The sequence below is a fragment of the Anneissia japonica genome, unplaced genomic scaffold (assembly GCF_011630105.1).
Source record: "Anneissia japonica isolate Jap-2015-1 unplaced genomic scaffold, ASM1163010v1 scaffold199_len4679917_cov187, whole genome shotgun sequence".
Lineage (NCBI taxonomy): Eukaryota > Metazoa > Echinodermata > Crinoidea > Comatulida > Comatulidae > Anneissia > Anneissia japonica.
In genome coordinates this window covers 532,770-554,900 of record NW_022686322.1, presented here as the reverse complement: position 1 = coordinate 554,900, position 22,131 = coordinate 532,770, and the positions used below count along the sequence as shown (strand labels likewise).

The window sequence follows — 22,131 nt, the reverse complement described above, 5'->3', positions numbered from 1 at the left end:
AATACGAAAACAAAACAAAAATAAACCCAAATTAAAAAACAAAACCTCCCCAAAATCCATATAGAATATGAAATTCTTATTTTTGTTAGAATTTTGTTTAAAATTTTTATCATCGCCCATTTTGGCCAATGCTAGCCGATGGCCGCCTCATCCTCCTTTTTCCCTTACTTTTTCCTGTTGATTTAACATTACTGTTTAAAATTAATTTAAGTTGAAGAAGTAGTTTAAAGTAGGACCCGGGGGAGAAGTATGATCATCAGGGTGCAAAGATAAAATTATCACAAACCTTGAGAATCAATCAGACAAATATAAAGAGGAATGGACTATATTAAGAAAATATATAATTTAAAATGATACACGATTTTAAATTGGCAAGCATTTAAGATTGAACGCAGTACACCACAGGAGGCCTAGAAGATATTTAACAATGAATGCTTGAAGAATATACAATATTAATTTTATATCTTATAGTATTTTATACTAAAAAATCAAGTAGTATAAAATACTATAAGATATAAAATGTGTATACTAGTATATTATTTGACTTATTTCAAATGTGTTCTGGGGAAACAACTCAATAGTTGATTTAGTTTCATTTTAGGGTTTTCTTCTCTCTTGTTGTTTCTCATTTAATTGAGTCGGGCTTTCTTCTCTTTTGTTTTTTCTCCTGTATTTGTGAATGAAATAAATGAAATGAAATTAACTATAATACCGGATAGTATAATACAACACTAGTGTATATTTCTAAGTTGAGAAATATTAACCCAAGAAAAGTTTCCAGAAGAAAAATAGTGTTTGCTTTGATCACATTCCTAAAACATTTCATTTTACTTACAGTTGGGAAATTACCTATAGCAATTGCTTTCAATACATATTACATATTATGGAAATCAATTACGACAATTACAATGCAAAAATATGTGTGTTACAATTTTCAACACTTTCAACTACTGTATGCAAAATTTCATGTGCTAGGCCGCACCAGGCTTCCATCAGATACTGTAGGTTCCCTGTATAGCCCACGCATCCTAACTTACATGGGTAGTCTAGTCAGGATGCCAAAAACAGCCTGGGGGATACCAGAATACTTTGTAAAATACAGAATTTGGAGCAATTTGTATTTGGCAAATAAAGAACTGAAATTCCCAGTATATTTTGAATTTCATTTAAATGGCATATTCGAGGTAAAGTGAAAACGATATTACAAAGTTATTTCAACTGTTAAAACACATTGTTAGACACAATGAATAAATTTATAAAGAATACGTTTATATTTGAAAATAGAATTAAAAATGGTTTTTCAATGTTTATTCTTTCATAAATAAACAGAAGTTTATCACTAATTTACCAAATTTCAGTTAAAAAATCAAGTAGTATAAAATACTATAAGATATAAAATGTGTATAACTGTAATTGCCAATATTAAAACAAATCCCTATACAAGAGAGTACCCTACATATCTAAGCCCACAGATTGTACCACTTTCTATTTAACAGTTGGCAGGTACTGTATACCAGGGTTCTTCGACAAGCGACCTGTTCCAGCTGGACATCCTGATGGTGGTGACCCCAAGGTATACAGTATGTTATTCCATTAATCTTCACACATGAAAATCAAATTCTCCATTTATATTTACAGTATGACACAGGGGTAGTTTTTAATTTAATAGTTAACTGCACTGAAAATCAGACAAATATAAAGAGGAATGGACTATATTAAGAAAATATATAATTTAAAATGATACACGATTTTAAATTGGCAAGCATTTAAGATTGAACGCAGTACACCACAGGAGGCCTAGAAGATATTTAACAATGAATGCTTGAAGAATATACAATATTAATTTTATATCTTATAGTATTTTATACTAAAAAATCAAGTAGAATAAAATACTATAAGATATAAAATGTGTATAACTGTAATTGCCAATATTAAAACAAATCCCTATACAAGAGAGTACCCTACATATCTAAGCCCACAGATTGTACCACTTTCTATTTAACAGTTGGCAGGTACTGTATACCAGGGTTCTTCGACAAGCGACCTGTTCCAGCTGGACATCCTGATGGTGGTGACCCCAAGGTATACAGTATGTTATTCCATTAATCTTCACACATGAAAATCAAATTCTCCATTTATATTTACAGTATGACACAGGGGTAGTTTTTAATTTAATAGTTAACTGCACTGAAACCTAACTAAACTATGACTAAACAAAGTGTTCCACAAATGTCATATTCTGAAATAAATCACACCCTGCAACATATACCTTTCAAAGGTAACATCAATCTCACGTAGAGGTGAAACATTAACAGCTCTACAGACAGTTAAATGATTGTGCAGAGGAATGACACCAGACAAACGTTGGGAACTGGATCATGAAGTCACAGGCGAGCCTACAGTACTCCAAGGGCCCTTTAAAAAAACATGAAGTCACAGGTGAGCCTACAGTACTCCAAGGGCCCTTTAAAAAAAATAGAAAACTGCGTTTCCTGTGTAAATCTTCGGTATACTTCTCCAAAACTGCTCGAATTACCAATACCACCTATCAGTTTGAAAAAAAAAATTTTTTTCTGGACTTATTTCTCAGACTTGGATGAAGCAACAATGCAACTGGCTAATCCCTACCCCTTGGATACTGTTGCTAGGGCCCCGCAGCGTTGAAACATACCGTACACTAACACATTAACATGCGTTTGTGGGACAACACGTGTGCTTGTTTTGTTAGGCACGTGCATATTCCCCGCCCCGTTCTGACTGTCAGTCATAAAGCTTGACTAGACACTCCGGAAAGGTCCAATATGATTGATTCCTCCGATGCTCTGTCTAGACCGTAAAATTTTATTTTTCACAATAGTAACTAAACAATATGTACTGTACACCATGTTAATTCAGGCTGGCAACTTTTTGTGCAACATTATATTCACGACCAAGTCAAGTGACACATTAATAGCAAATCCATTAATATTAAACTACGATATGTATCATCATTTGGGGGTAACCAACACTGGAACAAGCCTACTTGAAACTTGAAAAGGTATACCATGTTATCTTTATTGTTTAAAAAAAAATACAGAGTAACGCTTAACGAATGGCATGTTGTTGGTCTGGTTTAGAACGTACATAAAAAGATGGGTTTATGGGATAGGTGTTCGTATTTGCATTTATGACCCTACAACGGACTAGTGTTGTCATATAGTATTTAGAAGTACCTAAATTGATTGAACAGTGGCCATATGCCAAGTAATTCTACACTTTTTTTTATAAGAACCAGTAAAAATTTGCACAGGCTCAGTGTTCCTATTTTTTTGCGAATCTCAAGCTTAAATATTCTTATTTTGTTCTAAATTTACACACATTTGAAAGCTAGAAAATTATTATTGTACCGCAGTATATTACTGCAATAAGGAGGTTACGATTCCATGAAGACGGTAGGATGTAGAAGGTAATGACTTCATTAAAAGTTATCTGAGCATGCGAGAATGTTAAGTTCTCCTCGTCGGGTGGATTCTAGGATGAAATTTGGCCAAATCTACGTACACAGAAAACGTAGGATGCCGAATAGGACAGTCGCACGAGTGATTCCGTTCTAGCACTGCATCGTCCAACAAATCAAAAGTGCCTTACTGTCATAGTCACACCTGCTGCACATGGTACTATACATATAAGGCCAAAAGAATTTTATAGTGTAACATTAATACTTTTACTGAATGTATTACTAAAACTTCATTTTGAAATTTTATCTCAGCCTCAATTTGTTCTTATTTTGTTCTTATCTTTTAATTAATTTCAGACTCAATGTTTGTGACTACTATATTTGGAAAATTATCAGGAATGCAATATCTGTGTAGTGATAGAATTAGCCTCTTGCTTGGATGAATATTTACAATACTGTTGTTTAAAGTTTACAGAAATTGTCAACCAAAATAAAGAATATCATTTCACTCATCATCACAAACGTCTTACTCATAAAAATAATACAATATGTCTAAAAATAAAATAAACTTTCACTTTGTTTTTTGGTTTGCAAAACATTGACGGATATGGTGACATGTGCAGTACATATTTTCTAGGATGTGGTCGATTATAAGTTAATAGCACTACAAAAATATAAAAAAATAAAAAAATATTAATAATATAAAAGGAAAACATTTGAAACTAAAAATAGATATAATCCTGCTTATTGCATGATGGTGTTGGACCTGTCTATGGTGCCTGGCAGTGCAGTGGCAGATCAAGAATTGGGTTCAAGGGTTTCAAAAAAGTCCTCTGTATGGAACTTTAAAAAATTACATACTGTCTTCAATATAATATAGGGACATACACTAGGGATGTAGCAGGCTGAATGTTAGGTTGTTTTTACTACTGCCTTTTACAGTATTTCATTTCATTTTATTGGCACAAACAGTCCAGGGGCTGCATCAGTATTCACAAACAACGTAGTCGAAGTTCTAACTACGATTTACGGTAAATCAATTCCTAGTTTAGCTGAAGACGGCTGGCAAGCAACGACTATCAAACTAACCAATGAAAAGAGCTAATTTTAATAGCGGACAAAATTTTAGAGATCTGGTAACGCAGTTGAATATTAAGCTGCCGTCTGTAGTTCAAAAACATATTTCCTCATAATCGCTTAATTAATTTTCTATAACAATAACTATATTACTTGTTAACATATAATGACTGAGAATTTAACCATTCACTGAAAATTTGCTTTCTTTGGAGAACGATTATTTCATTTCATTTCAATTTTAATCATTTATTTAAAAATCAACTCAACATACAATTGAAGAAAATAAACATTATGTATTATAACATACAGTCGAATATATTAAGTTATGTCAATTAAGTTAAACAAATCAAACATCAGTGTATGTATCATTGAAAATGAAAAAGGAGTAAGCAAAATAGGCAAATTAACCGCAAATGCCTTAACTCATGCTCTCCTTAATAAAAATAAAAGAAAGATAATAAAGAATAGAGTACTATTGTTATTGCAATGACGTAAGTGTCTACTATTTTAGCACAATATATTCATTTCATATTTTTCTTCTTTTTTTCCTTCTTTCTTCTTTCTATTTCTTTTTCCTTATTTGTAATAATTGTTTATATTTACAACATTAGTTCAACTTGAAAATAAAACAGACATGGAATTAACAATAAACTCTGTTACAGCATACATTTCATGTATTATCCAACATGTTGTTTTTTAAGATACTTTTTGAATAAATAGAAAGAGTTAATGATTTTAATGTTTTGAGGGATTTTATTCCATATTTGGGGTCCTTTATGTTATAGATTGTTGGGCTTTGGAGGAATCTTTCTTTGACGATCTAAAATCTGATCTGGACCTTGTGTTGTAGCTATGAACAGACTGATTTAGTTGGAAATAATTTTGGAATGTATTTGGGACGAGCCCCTTTAAGAATTTAAACATAAATGTTGCAACAGCCATTCCATAAAGTTGAAAAACATTAAGTGATACAGTTTTTAGAAAGAGTTGTTTAGTTGAGTAAAGTATGCGTAGGGCTTCCTTTTTATAGTTGAACCCAAGCGAGTGAGGCGCCATCTTTGTTGTTATGGTGAAGCTAAGTGACCGCAATGCGAAGGGATTTCGTGCAAATAGAAACTATCGCATGTGGCTAGCAAAACATGTTAATTTCGCCTTTTGAAAGTTAAACTTGATGTCTCTTTTGTTTAACACACCGATACATCAGACCTACTTATACTTGCCGAGGTACCATTTTAGTCAAGGTTCATGTGATTTGTCGTAGTGCTAGTTTTAGCTCGAACTATGACTAAAGTTCGTTTTAAGAATACTAGGTTAAGAGTAAAATTTTATTAAATCAGGTTGTTTTTTAAATTCTTTTTTTTTTCTCTTCTTGATTTGGTTCTTTATCATATTTTTTTCTTAATATCATTCTATTTATTATATTTGTTTATAATATTAAGCCTCTTTAAAAAAAATTATATTAAAAATACAGAGAATAAATAACTGGTAGTATTCACAGATCCTATAAAATAGTTAAGAATGTATATTTATACAATTGCCATTGTGTTGGGATTCAATATTTCAACATTAATTATGTCATCATCAGGATGTATTTCAATACTTGGAGTATGTAAATATACTTTCTTATCTGAGATTAATCAGTATACCTTTTAGTTTTTCTATAAAATATGAAATATTAGATTAACCACAATGCATCTATTGTAATGAACAGACATTTGGAGTGAAGCCCATCAAATGAATGGTGTGTGTATTCTGCATGTTGTACCAATTTTATAAGTCAATTGATTGTTTATAATGCAATTTACCAGCACACCATAGGGTGAACAAGGTGATTACTTACAACATAGCAAGTTGATGAGTCAGAAAACCTTATGTTCATTATTCCAGGGTTTCACCAGTATGCCCAAATATACTCTTGGATGAGGAGACTCAAGACAGAGTGGGATAAAGTGCCTTGCTCAAAACATGGAGGATCAAAGACACTTAAAAGCCTCGAACACGAACCCCTTTCACAACTTTTGACTGGAAGCCACACTTCTATATTAGGCCTCCATAAGGCCTAATATATTATTATTGAAGTCCTAAAAATTAAAGTTTGCAACCACAAATTACTTTAAATATTCCCTTGTGAGAAAAATTTTGGAAAGCCACTTTTATGTTGTTCGAAATGTTTGGAATTCCCTAGCATACTATACAGTAATAAGCATGTTCAGATTTTTTGTTTTATCCTCTTTAAATTTCTGTGTTTTGTTTGACTTTAAAGTGTAATGTCTACTTAGAAAGTGAATAAAATAAAATATATAAAATAACTATTTTTATGACATTCCCACCAGGTAATCAACAACAGCAAGTTACATATTTGAGATTCTTTAATTTCTTGATTAAACTTTGATGGGACCCCACCCAGAGAGTTAAATCAGCCTCATTTATCTATGTAAAGGCTGAACATTTTTGGTAGCTACCAAAACTGTTTACTTGATATTGTCTCCTCTAGAAATAACAATAATGATTACAGTAATAAAATGATAAATAAATCAATAAAATTCAGAAGAAATTAGTACTGCACTATATCAATAGATTGTTTTTACTCCGTTATTCCATTACACTAGTGGCATAACTCTAACTCATTTTAACCAAACAATAATAATATGGATAAACCATAAACAAAACAAAACAAACCGAATGATATAATAGCAATAATTAAATCAAATTGATGTTATTAATTGATATACTACAGTAACATTTAAAGTCAATACTCAGCATTCAATATTTTCACTACTGATAAAGTAGTAACTATTTGTTTATTTACATTGCGGAAAAACATGCAAACACTGGGCTTCATGCCAACAATGGTTAAACAAGACAAGAATGACCAGCAGATGGTCAGTAAAGGTCAGCTTGACAGGTCAGCAATCCAGCTTTAGGTGATTACTTTCTATAGTTACTCAATCCCTTGTACTTACATATCCTATGGCCGAAGGGAATTTAGATGATTGGTGGGATTGTAGTATTCTGTACAGGTGGTATTCATTATTTTACATGAAAATTAAAGTACCTATTAAATCTAAAAAAACTTGATTTATTCACCTGTCATTGGTGAATCAACAGCAATATCAAATTCTATTCATCTAAATTCCTAAAGATGCCATAAAATTTAAGTTGGTAAGGGAGCCAGATAGAGTAATAATGAAAAATGTTTACCATGGCAAGGCAACACAATCAAAGATAGGTAAAGAGAGAACTTTGCGGAAGGTAATATAGAGAAAAATAAAACTTTTCTACAGTATACTAACCTTTTGCCATGTCAAGATAGAAAGATTCCCTATTTGTATATTCTTTTGAACAAATAATAAATGTTGATGAGTGAATATTGATTATGATGATATTATGATGATATAGGTACCATAAAATTGAAAATGAAATGCTGATGATGAGGATGGTACAGTAAGGTATTATGTGAATGCCGATAGGATTAAATGATCATGATTTGCCGACGATGATGAGATCCAAGATTCAAGATCCCTTTATTGTCAATATCATATGAAATTGAGCTTCTATGAAATTAGTCTGATAATAATGAGTGATGACAAAGACACTGATAGAGAAGACAGTGATGTATGTGGCAACGATAATTTATACAGTGTATAACAGCTATCTATTAGAGGTCAGAGTTCAAGGCCAATATTTGGTAGTTTTATTGGTCTTCAGTATTATTTTAAATAGCAATAAAGTACATCAAGAACAGGTTTAAAACCAATGTTCATTCATAAATATCCTCAAGCCATTGAACCTCACTAAGATTCCTAGAGCTAAAAACACTACTATACAAATGTTCCAAACACTTTAAAGGAAAAATATTTGCAGTGTGATGATGAAAATGCAGGCTAAAAAACAAATTAAAAATTACCTTATAACACCCAAGTAGCAGCGACATCTCCAACTTAAATCCCTTCTTGTAGAAATATTTCTTATTTATATCACCAGGACAAGGGGTCCAGTTTTAAAATTGATAAACGTTCACTAACATAAGGATCCTGTTTAAATGTTTTTCAAAAGACGAGATATAAAGTCGGTATTATCTTTTCAGTTATTTCCTGTGAAATGGTACGATTACAAGTGGAAGTGGAAATATTGGGATTACTCTATCTACAAGTCAAAGGAGAGTATTATTATGTTTTGCATACAACAGTTTCATGTTAACTATGACTCTTCACAATGGCATGGGACATTTCAAAATCTGAAATAATCCCTTATCAACACTCTGAATCAGAACATTTCAAGAAATTGCTCAATCTATGAGTTTCAACATCCTGTTGAAACTTCAAATAAATGTCTCAATAAGGTAGATGCATGTTCAGTAAAAACAAAAATCAATTAAACTAATGTGAAGTTGAAGAAACTACTTTTAAAAGAAAAAACACTGTCAACCGCTTTTTGCGAAAAATATTATCAACATCGGCAAGCCATCTTCAAGTGCTGGATATTTCCTTCAAGTTATTACGAATCATATACAATACGGTAACATAAATATAATCCAATAACAAAATATTCCCATAAAACAAAAATTGGGAGATATCAGTTCTGTTGAATTCTGTAATTCTAACCTTCCTTAAGAAATCACTAAAAGTTGATAATAAAAAATCCACAAGCTCCTTTGTGATAATTACCAAAAAGTAAAAAGAAGTGTATATATTAAAATAATATCTTGATGCAGTTACAAACTTTTGAACTAAACAGTGAAGCTCAATGAACTGACTGCAGTGTAGTTCTCTATGGATTGTAGAAAAAATAAATCAAAATACAGAATGAAATTGTGAACTTTCTAATTCCTTACTGTCCAATCAGCAGAGACGAAAAGGAGGTCACCTGACAATGATTCAATGGGATTATTAAATACATCAATTCCTTCTTGTCATCAGTCTGGCATCAAAGTCACGTTGCTATGCCAACTACCATCTGATTAACTGCCCCAGCATGACTTTCTCCTAGAAATCAGAACAGAATTGTCCAATAGCATTGCTTGTTATTAAACTGTTCTCACCTCTGGGTGAAATGTGTGGTTCCTTTTGGTGAAGGCTGTATGTAGGCCTACAGTATTTCTCTTTACTTATGACATAGGATCTGTGGCTTATGACAACTCAGCTTCCAGAATAGAGCTCACTAACATTCATTTATGCCTGTAATATGTTTATTTTTACATCATCTATTCTCACTGGAATCACTAGACGATAAATCACTTCGATAAACCTTGATGTATCACTCAGGAAAGAGTAAAAATTAATCCAAGATTTAGCTGATTTTCCAGGTTCATCTAGTACTCATCTGAAGTCAATATAACTTACTTTTAAATGTAATTATGTCATATGCAATTACTGTATCATAGCAAATGATACACAAAAACAGAGTTGTAATCAAGTTAAAGCTCTCTATAAACTAAATGCTCAATAAATAGAGAGGTCCATGACTACCATTCATACAAAAGTTTCTGAAAACTTTATTAAAGTTAAAGAGCATACAAAAGCATGGTAAAATATTGTTGAATACATGGAGGTATACAGTAATGCAGGACACAACTCTTGTCTACTTGTATAAGTCTGTCAGTTGTCTAGCTATCGCCTTTTTTATACCTCCAACCAATCTTGGCTCAACTAGCTCAACATAAGAGGAAGCATACCAGAATGTAATTAATTAGCATTGATTAAAAGCTCTCAATACATTCAAACTGCCTACTGCGATATACTAGAAATTAATTTTATTTAGAAACAATCTGGGCCAAGGAGGAACAAGCACAGCAGGTAATACCATAATTCTCCTAGATCTGGTAATTCTTGCAAAGTGCTGTACTATACTTAATTTCCAATGATATCATGCAGGTACACATACATTTAGGACTACCTACTAGCCCTTTAGGTGACATCAATTATTAACAGATGTTGAGAAAATAGATGAGATGAAATTCCAGTTTTATTTTTAATATGAAAACCCAAGACAATCTGCAAATTTAAAAGCATGGAAGCCTATTTTAATACAACAAATTATTATTGTAAGTTAAAAATTGTATTTTTACTTATATTAAATTATCTGTCACTTTTTAATCTAACAATATAAATATATAAATAACAAACCAATTGAAAAAAAAAATAAATAAATTTCATATTCAATGCTAATTATCAGAAATGTTTTTCAAAAATTTACTGATCTAAAAAGTATGTGAAAATACCTGAACTTCATCACAAATATATATTAATTTATTGCTATTAATTAGGTTTTTTGCATCATTGTTATTTCAAGAATACTATTATGCTTATAGGTCTGAAATAAGTATAATACTATATTATTAGATGTTTACCTATGAGGAGAATATCTGGCCATCATCAACCTTTACTAAAAGGAAGTTCATAAATTAACAAATTAAAATTAAATCATTAAAATTAACTGTCATTTTGCTAACAAATGGCACTTAAAAATGGCAAGTCAAAATTCAACATCATTCATATGAAAGAAATATTATTTCTTACAAAATTCAAATCATTCTTTCATGGTTTTAAAGGTCCCATAAATGAGCAGTGGAATATTCAGAATAGAAGGAGAATCGGAAGGAGGGGGAGGGAGGACTGACTTTTACAGATGTACTACCAGACTACCTCAACCCCACCAGGGTTGGGGCTGTGAGCATTGAGGTACAACATTTTATGTCTTTGGCACTTATAGATGGCTGAAAATGGCACTCTATCAGTTTCAAACATTTAGTGAGGGGGAGCCTAGCTGGGTTCCCCCTCCCCTTGAATCTGCCTCTAGGTAAAAAATATTTTTTTAATATATGTTGTTTATTAGGCCTACTCAATGAGAGAAAGCACTTATATAATGCAAAAACCTTCACCATTCCTACAAAATTGAACATCTTTTTGAACAGAAACATTGAAAATGTCATTTTATTTAATAAGATCTGACAATTTAATAACAGATAACGCTGCAAGTCAAGGACATAAACTAATTACAATAAAGATTATTTGATATAATTTGGCAAAGTTACTATCCTAGCCAATTTAAAAAAAAAATACTATTATAAAACCTAGGCCTACATTATTAGCTGTCACCATTCTTAATTAAGATAAGATTTTTGGCAGCAATATTTGGCAGGCCATAATTATTTACAAAGCTCATGTATTAACTAATTATTGGACGTTTCTAACAATCTCAATGAACTTGTCAAATTCTCTTCTGATATTCCAGGCAATGTATAAATAAGTGTAAAAATGTTCTTCAACTTATAACACCATTCATTTTGGAAACATCAGAAAATGATTAAAAAAAATAATGTCCAAAGACATTGATTTTTTAAAATAATGTTGAAATGCTTTTAATGATGGTGAAATAATAAATGTTTGGAAGATTTTAATTTCAAACGTGTGGTAGAACCCTACATGAAATTATATATACCAGGGCCTATTAAATATGAAATATTAATGATGTATGAATATAAATATCATAAATAGTAATATTGAATCTATAGCAAAATTATGAAACATAAATTATATAGAATATGAATAGTCCTATAAATTTCATAGATGCAAGAATTGGAAGCATGAGGTAGAATATGAATTCCATACAGTGCACAAATTTGAAAACTATGTAAATAAATATATGATGTATTACTATTAATTTTAATTTCATATGTGAATATAAATTTCATACATGTAAATATTAACTTATATGATGTATAAATAATAGTATAGCCTAGACAAAGAATAAATAACACATATATATATAAATGAATGGGACATGAACTTTTTATATACAATGTATGAAATCTCTTCAAATAGGACATCAATTTCATATTTACTATAACATATGAACAATATGAATTCAAGTAGAACTTAAATTTCATATACCATATGAAATATGAATCTCAAATATGACATGAATATCATATACAATGTATGAATGTATATGTATGTATAAACCCACGAGATGACCTTTGACATAAATATAGGGGTTGTCATACTTGATGACTTTTGAAATATGCTCAGCTGTTGGGGGCATTATCAACTAGCAATCAGGGGAAAAAACATGACAATGGATAGATTTCACCTGGCCAGACACCCTTGCCACCATACTAATCATCTTGGGATACAGGCTAAGATAATACACTTATGTATGCAATGTGTTGCCATTGATTCGCCCGAAGACTGCGTAAGTGCCAGTTTGATTTAGATAAGATGGGATTTAGTTGACATTTTCATAGCACAGTATAGTACAGTAACCACTGACCACTGTTATAGAAAATTGTGTCATAGGATTGAAAATGTATAAAACAAAAAGAATATTTTCATGGGTGTAGGCTGAATTCCCCTCCTTCCGTCCCTTCTCCCCCTCCCCCCAATGGTAGCAAATTAGTTCTACTAAGTGGGTTAAAAATACTAAATATTAGAATTGGGATTTAGTTCCACAATCTCAATTTGTGCAGCCCCTCCTCCTCTCCCACCTAGGATGAAACTATTTACTGTAACGTATGAAAAATATGAATTCAAGTAGAACTTAAATTTCATATACCATATGAAATATGAATCTCAAATATGACATCAATTTCATATACAATGTATGAATGTATGTAATTTCATAATGCAATGAATCACATCATTGAGGTATGAATAAACTTCCTAAACATATGATGAAACTCTACATTTTTAGAGTAAGAATCTTGTTAGTATTTGGCTTCAATCTGGTCACATGATCATGATAATGGAATAACTGACTGAGGTCAACATTTCTTGCATCATCACCTGATGAAGGTGAAAACAGCCTCACCCTGCTCCTTCCCTCTGGGCTAATGTCCTACAAAGGGAATATCAAGTATAAAACCCTATAATCTCTAACAAGTTTATACATTTTTCTGTTGAGGATGGATTTATTTTAGCTGAGTCAATAGTTGGTCAACAATGTTGAAAGAATAGACCAACATTTAGCAAGTAAAACAAAGGCTCAATTCTCAATGGAAATAAGTTTTCATTTGTTTTAATCTATGTAATTTCTTAACATTAAATTTGAACAGATAACATTTTATTGAAAAGATCTGATACAAAATTCAATAGGCCTACTTTAATACCATTCTCCTCCATATCAAATAATTTAATATTGTTTTTGTACATTATTTTCTGAGGTCTTTCACTTGTTTATTAATTATTATAAATTCTATCCATCTATCTATCAACCTACTGTAGTCTAAAAAATGATGGGTTTTTTTTCAATATTAAATATTATAATTATTTAAATAATTAAATAAATCAACACACAACCTCATAAAAAAATTAAATTACAATCATCAATAAAAAATGTTATCATAGGCTTACACTTCCCATGTACAACAGCTTTTACAAAAATACACAGCCCTAAGGAGTCAAGTTTTATTTATAATTAATAACAGCACCTTCATTTACGGGATATAATCTTTCATCCTATATTCCTTAAGCTCTATAATCTGAAATTGTTTATTATTTTACTCAATATTTCATCTAAAATCAGGGAACCTAGAGCGGTCAAATCCCCAAGATGGAGAAAAGGAGGAAAATGCACTTCCTCTATTGTCTAGGTCAAGATGATTATAAATATGATATAAATCATGATTTGCAATAATTGAATAATTCAAATTAATTATAGGAAAAAGAGTAAAACTGATAAACGCAGAAGGATGTGATGGAATTATTTATTTGCGATAACTGACTGCCGAGTTAATTATTCGGCAATCTGGTACATCAACCGTAAGACCACGGGCGTGGTTCAAATCGTATCCAGGAAGTAATAATCATAGGCAATTTGAAGTTTGATAAACATATTATTCAAGATTTGCACACAAACATTATTAACGTGCAATTAAAGTTGTTACTAAAATTCTTAAACATGATGTAAATATTAATAATTTATGGTAATATTTGGCATTTACAGGTTTGTAGCGATTTTATGAATAGTTATGATAATTCTAATAAATTAAGAATTTTTTGGACAGTACCAACTGATTTTTGCTATTTTTTTCAGATATGAGACATTACTGTAGATGAAGTGGAGTACATATCACTTTGAAAATTCAAATCCATTTCTAAGATATTTTGACACAATCTAATTACACTTCTCAGAGTTCTGAAACCGTCAAGTAGCTATAGTAGATAACCACAAGTTCATATTTATAGACAAAGTTAAAATCAACTACTGTATTAAAAATTGCAAGAATTATATTGGTTGCTTAAAACTTATTATTGTGAAAATCAAGAGATGTGCATTATAACGTATTTGAAAAATTTATCTAATAGAATAATAATTAGTTAAAGAAGACTGTCACCTTAAACTCTGTAAATTGTTTTTCTCCGAGTTTGATTTTTTTCAGATATGAGACATTACTGTAGATGAAGTGGAGTACATATCACTTTGAAAATTCAAATCCATTTCTAAGATGTTTTGACACAATCTAATTACACTTCTCAGAGTTCTGAAACTGTCAAGTAGCTATAGTAGATAACCACAAGTTCATATTTTTAGACAAAGTTAAAATCATCTACTGTATTAAAAATCGCAAGAATTACATTAGCTCTATACATTGAAAATCATTCGTTATTTTTTTAAATGACTGAGATCTATAGATTACATACATAAACCCTTAATATTTCATACAACAATTATTAGTTATTTAATTTAAAACAAAGTTCTACTCACCGGACGAAATAAATTAATACTGAACAGTGTCTACATCTTCGCTGTCAATAAGACCAACTCTTAATCTAAATTCTCGAACTTGAACAGTGATATAAACCCACGAGATAACCTTTGACTTAAATATAGGGGTTGTCATACTTGATGACTTTTGAAATACTGTATGCTCAGCTGTTGGGGGAATTATCAACTAGCAATCAGGGGCAAAAACACGACAATGGATAGATTTCACCTGGCCAGACACCCTGGCCACTGTACTAATCAACTTGGGATACAGGCTAAGATAATACACTTATGTATGCAACTGTGTTGCCATTGATTTGCCCGAAGACTGCGAAGTGCCAGTTTGATTTAGATAAGATGGGATTTAGTTGATATTTTCATAGCACAGTATAGTATAGTAACCATTGACCACTGTTATAGAAAATTGTGTCATAAGATTGAAAATGTATAAAACAAACAAAAAGAATATTTTCATGGGTGTAGGCTGAAGTTCCCCCCCCCCCAAATGGTAGCAAATTAGTTCTACTAATTGGGTTAAAAATACTAAAAATTAGAATTGAGATTTAGTTCCACAATCTCAATTTTTGCAGCCCCTCCTACCTACAGTAGGATGAAACTAGCCTACTGTATGTTCCCCAATTTGACAATGCATCAAACATTCATAAAATAAATTATACCAGTAGGCCTACTGTAAATAGGCCGCACGTCCTTCAGGCGACAGTGGATTTTCCGCTTTTGTGACTCCTGAGCCATCATGCCAAATGAATAAAATAAAATAAAATAAAAATAAAATAACCGTTTATTTTAAATTTCATGGTCCAAGTGATTGAAAGCAATTGTTTAAGGTTAACTCTGTAATATAATTTAATATAGCTATAAGAACTTGTGTTTGATCCTGAAATTCTAATCATCATTAAGAGTTGAGATAATGTTTTATTATTATATTCAATTATGCATGAGGATCAATGGAATTGTAGTACCAAAGTATAAGTAATAAACAGTTAATATATTCATCATTTGAAAGGATGTAAAAAAAATATTTTTAAACACAATTAGCGATGACGTCAATGATGCTGGTAGCCAGAGAAACTCCCATACCTTGCAATAAGAACGAAACATTTCTTTCATCATGAAAGTAATTAACTATCAATGAATTGTAGTACTGCGGCAAATATTATATTCTCCAATAATTATATTATTATTATTATTATTATTTATTATTATTATAATTATTATTATTATATTAATTATTTAAGATTCCTCATGACATTGAAAAATATTTTTTAAGCATTTAAATGATATTAAAATATATTGAGGGATACTTAAGATTGGTTTTCTTTCATTGAATAATTATTATTATTATTAAAGAATGGCAACTTCATTATAAGTGTGTTAAATAACAATGGCATTGTAACTTTCAAATGACGATATATTATTATTTAATACATTGAACACTTTATTACCATAAGAAACCTTAATTGACTAATTCATTCTGCTACTCATCAAACATATATTATTAAAAAATAATATTAAACTCGCATACTTACAAAATAGTACATACAATTGTAATCTAGTTTCATTTATAAATTTTAAACATACCTTGACTCAGTACCTGGCAATAATTTTTACACCCCTTCTATTTTGTTGCTTGAAACTTATTATTGTGAAAATCAAGAGATGTACATTATAACGTATTTGAAACATTTATCTAATAGAATAATTAATTAGCTAAAGAAGACTGTCACCTTAAACTCTGTAAATTGTATGCTCCAAATTTGGTTAACATCATTAATTAAAACCTTAAAAATATAAATTTTCCTGGGATTTTTTTTCCTTTTTCAGGGAATGAAAACGGCCACAATATTTACATGTACCTCAATTCTATGTATTTTTAATTGGAAATACTCGCACCTTGGCTGAAACAAACCACAGCCATCGACAGTGCAAACTGAGGTATCAATTAACCACAGTTGGTCAAGAATGGTCAGTGTGTGGTTCAAACTCTCGACCACAGGGTTTAGAACTTGAATGGAAAGTGTGCTGTACCAAACCGATTTCCCTTGTTAAGAAACCTGTATTTACCATGAAATCTGTACGATGAAACATTTGTTCTAGAATTACTTATTCATTGGGTTTCATCTGCACACTTCACTGGCTTCACTTTCTCTAGTAGTAAATAATTAGTTGGCCAATGTCTATTTTTGGTAAAGAATTCAATGAATGGAATAGCTCAAGGTGATATTGGGATGTTTCTCCAGCATTTGGGAAACCAAGTCATGGAGTTGTTGAATTTCCTACTTATTTCTTATCCTACTGCAAGTCCTACAATAAGTTTAATCTTGTCAAATTTCCCAGCAGCAAATACCAGCTCCACGTCTATTCTCAAATCTCATACGGGGAATAGATTATAGATATAGGGCATTGAAGGTAAAAAATGACGAACATTGATACATTGGTAGGTATTATTAAATAAGGTATAAATAACACAATGCGAATTAAAACTTAACCTACCGGTGTATATATATATATAGAACAATACTGTAAAACTAGTATTTTTTTTAAATAGAAACCTCATTTGATATTTTACCTCAATCTCAATTTGTTATTCTGTTCGTATTTTTTAAGCAATTTGAGCCTCAGTGCTCATGTGTTCTTGTAAAAAAAGTGTAAAAACTAAGAGATTGTACAAGGTCATTGTGGCATGCTGTTCTGGAAACTGGTCTACTCTAGAAAATTATTGATATCTTTTGTTTGATAAGACAGATTTTAATGTGAACAAGAGACAGTAGCATGATGGGGGAGGGGCAGAGAAGCCTGAGGGGCTCTGGTGATTAATGTTTGCTTGCAGCTTGATGATGATTTTAACAATGATGATCATGATGAACATGGATGAAAATGTTGGCAAACTATTGATAATGGTCATAAGTGATGGTGATAGATACTGATAATTAATTAGGATAGTAGTAATGATAATGATGAAGATTATGATAATAATAATTATGATGAAACCAATAACAAAGTCAATAACAATGATGATGATGGTTATTCATGATGGTGATGATGAATGAAAACAAACATGATTATTCACAGATGGGAAAGTACTGTAATAAGTACCATAACTTGGAACAAAAGGTACAATTTTATTGACAGTTTTATGACACTTTTGTAAATGAAATATTCTACCCACCTGTCATACCCTAGGTTATGATGGTGGTTATGATGTTACCATCATAAAATCAACAATCATAAAAATGTTATAAACAGTAGTAACGGCATTATATTTTTACAATGCACAAAAAGGAAAACTCTGTGATAAAAATAATCAATAATCAATCTTAAAGTAGAAATCTCATACCTTAATTTTTGAATAATTCATACTTGCTTGCTGAAAATGAAAATATCCTGGGATTTCTTTGCTATGAATGAATGATGATGATGTAGTAGGGTACATAGCAACACTATCTATACACACCTGCTAATCTTCACACTGTACGGGTCAGTCTGTGCCTTTAAGCAAATTATACATTTTTCCCTTTAAATTAAGACATGATACATGTTAGGTTAAAGGTCATCACTGAATCCCCGTGGTAGGGTGACACTAATATTTGGTAATAGAAGGTATTAGTTACCTGATGTCAAGTAATGTCAGTACCCTGGAAATGATGCCTCAGGGCCTAGGTATCATGTGTTCCCCCTGAGCATGGCTATAAATTACCTTTCCCCCTGAAGTGCCTGATGTGATTTTTCCAGCTTCTAGGAGTTCATTGGTTGGAAGAGGTCAAAAAAACAATAACAACCAGTTGAGAATTTGGCTTAATACCAACCTACCCTATTTTACCTCCATGTTAAAGAATACCAAATTTGGATAATCATTTAAAACGACCTACATTACGCTACACTATAGAGCAGCATCCAATGATCTAAATACATGATTTATATTTATCGTTATAACTATCCTGATATATATAATGGTAAAGCTACAACAACCGAAGGCTGATATTTGTTTGTATTTTAGCATAGACCAATTCTATTCCAAACTATTTCAACCAGGTACCAATTTATACTCTCCCGAGTGGGACACACCTCCAACTCATTACACTTAAAAAAAATTAACACTGCAGCACATGTTATAAAAAAAGTTAACACTGCAAAATCTTTTTTCACTCCTTGTTTCGGGTACTTATTTTTTTTAAAGATCATCAGAGGAGGGCGGAATAAAATTTAAAATAAAATTTTGTTTTCTTATTTAGCAAATAATTTTGTCTAAATCATCCAGACGGGGGTGAAAATAAAAATATAATTTTATTGGTGAATGTAAAATAGGATGGTTAAATGCTTCAAATTTATATGATTAGCAAAAAATATACATATCTTATCTTTGGTGATTTAAAGGCAGTGGAGGATGTAATAAAAATAAGGATAAAAAAAATTTTTTTTCTGAAATTTCCACTTTTTCGTGGCGGCCGGTGCACTAATTGACCAAAAATTAAATTTTATTTTTATTCAAAATCATCAATATTTGCAGTCGGCGGGTACTATCTAGAATCTACTACCTAAATGCAGTGAAATATTCCCCCCAAAAATGTCCAAACAATAATGTATAAATCAATCGTATTACACCACTTTGACTACTACAATGTTGTATGGGGTCGTTGTAACCAAACACTGAAAAATAAATTTCAAGTACTACAAAATAGAGCAGCAAAAATAATAACTCAAAAGTACAGATACGATTCCAGTTCACAGGCACTAAGAGACTTAAATTGGCCAAATAAAAAAAATAAAAAAGTATATGGATGAGCCCAGTAACAGTTTATGATAATGAATAATTTAGCACCATCCTACTTAAAAAACCGGTTTCATGAATGTGAACATGAAACAAGGTCAAATGACATTTTACGCTACCATAAACAAAAGACTGAATATAAAAAAAGAAGTTTTTCATACCATGGGGCAGAAATCTGGAATAACCTAAATAATTTAAATAATTTTGCAACAACTGCTTCTAATATTTATACTTTTAAAAGACTAATAACTGACAGGATTAAATATTTTAAATAATGTACAATAAACCTTAAACTGTTCTACATTGTCATGACATTACTTTTTATCTTTATAACGTTAAAATTTTACTATTCTTTGTTCAGTATGTATTTCAATATGTATGTGTTTTTTTATATTTAGGTTTCTTCATTTCATTTTTATCTTCTTGCAAAAATGGCCTTGTGAAAAACACCAATATGGTGATACAAGTTTTCTCTGTTTTAAAATAAAGTTATTATTATTATTACATTTGAACAAGAATTGTGTTTCCTTTGTTCTAACACTTTAGTGAATGTTTCCTACATTTATCCACAAATTTCCTATAGTTTTACATAAAATATAACAATAAAATACATTATAAACAAGAAATTGTTTCCTTTCAATAATACTTAGAAAATTTTTCCTACCTGTATCAAACATGTTACAGTAATATCCATATGAAAATGTTAAAAACCCAAAGCTGAGAAAAATCCAACTCTGACTGAGACAAGAGGTAAAATTCTAGTGTATGTCCAAGCCATTCGGCATCTGTTAGGCATAGCCAAGCCAGTTAATCATCTTGATCCATCAGCCATAAACCAAGCCTAGTTTTACAATTAGGCAGGACTGAGGAATCCAAGTGTTCATTAGTGGACAGCTTTTGTTTTTCAACAGACTGATGACATTCTATGTCTTCCCTAACATTTACACAGTGAAATCTGTATTCGTTTTATGACTTTGCTTTCTTGCTAGAAGCACTGAATAAATTATGATTATGGAGTTCATTACCAATTAGTCAACATTTTTCGGGTTTTTAAAGTATTTCCATACCAAAATTACTTTCATAGGTTTTTTTAGACATTAATTTTTTATTATGAATGGAAAGATGCCAAAAAGTAATTCTTTGATCTTAAATCAACAATGGAAGCAACATTTATTTCACTGAACCCCTTAAATATCCCTTGTTGAGCTACAGGAAACTCCAAAAAATAAACTGAGCACCGTATTTAAATTGCCTAAATACTATTATATAATATAATAATTGTAAATTGCTTTGGGGGTGTTCCTATTTCAGAAACATAATTAGTGAGGAGTTAATACTGGTTTGGCTCGTCTTTGCCACATATGGCTAATTTATTTATATATTATCAAATAACAATTGTTATTTACTGTGATTTTATAAGTGAATTATTTATAATTTAATATTTTTCCAGATACCACCATAGTTATACCATAATATGATTATTATTAGATGCATCAGAAAGAATTAACCAAGAAATAAAGCATCAGGACAATGATAATCCATCATAACCACATATACTTCCCTTTCCACCCACACACAAACCCAGCTGATAAACTCATACAATCAACTACTCAATAAGTTAAATTATATATCTTTAATTCAGTTTATAAAACTGCAATTTCATGTCTAAATCGTATGTCAAAAATAAGAGCATCATCCAGAACAGATGCTATGCTGTTGATTACCAAATATAAATCCTATTTCTTTACTTTCATTATGTTATGGTACATTACATCCAACCAGTTGGGTACAGATACATACAGTTTAAGTGAGTGTATTCATCCTATAATTTCTCATTAAAATGTTAACATCCTGATTTTTCCTTCCTGTGATGCAAAGCACCGTAACGTAGATGCAACAACGGCCGGAATTTACTGAAATACGCAGCATCACATGAACACATGGGATTACTGCTTTTAAATAGATATCAGTTTTTGATTGAAGGCACTTGTCATCATTAGGATTATCTGTAGCATAGGTCATAGGTCAAATCAGAGGGAGATGAATACAGGCTGTGGCTTCCCCAATCAAATCACACCGCGTACAGTCACTTACATTCTGTGATAGGCATTGCAATGAATTTTGTAAA

The 22,131-nt window shown here is 31.0% G+C and overlaps 1 protein-coding gene across 3 annotated transcripts in view; it reads right to left on the bottom strand.

Annotated features, from left to right (window-relative positions):
- LOC117114881 (supervillin-like) overlaps positions 1-20,712 on the bottom strand; it is a 144,082-nt gene extending 123,370 nt beyond the window's left edge. For 2 of the 3 annotated variants that reach the window (XM_033258507.1, XM_033258517.1), the window contains exon 1: positions 20,668-20,712. In XM_033258507.1, the coding sequence (XP_033114398.1) occupies positions 20,668-20,697 (30 nt within the window). In that variant the 5' untranslated portion in view covers positions 20,698-20,712. Of the gene's footprint in view, positions 1-8,420; positions 8,463-20,667 lie in introns of those variants that run through there. The other variant, XM_033258510.1, reaches the window with a different exon arrangement.
- Between the last annotated feature and the right edge of the window lie 1,419 nt (positions 20,713-22,131).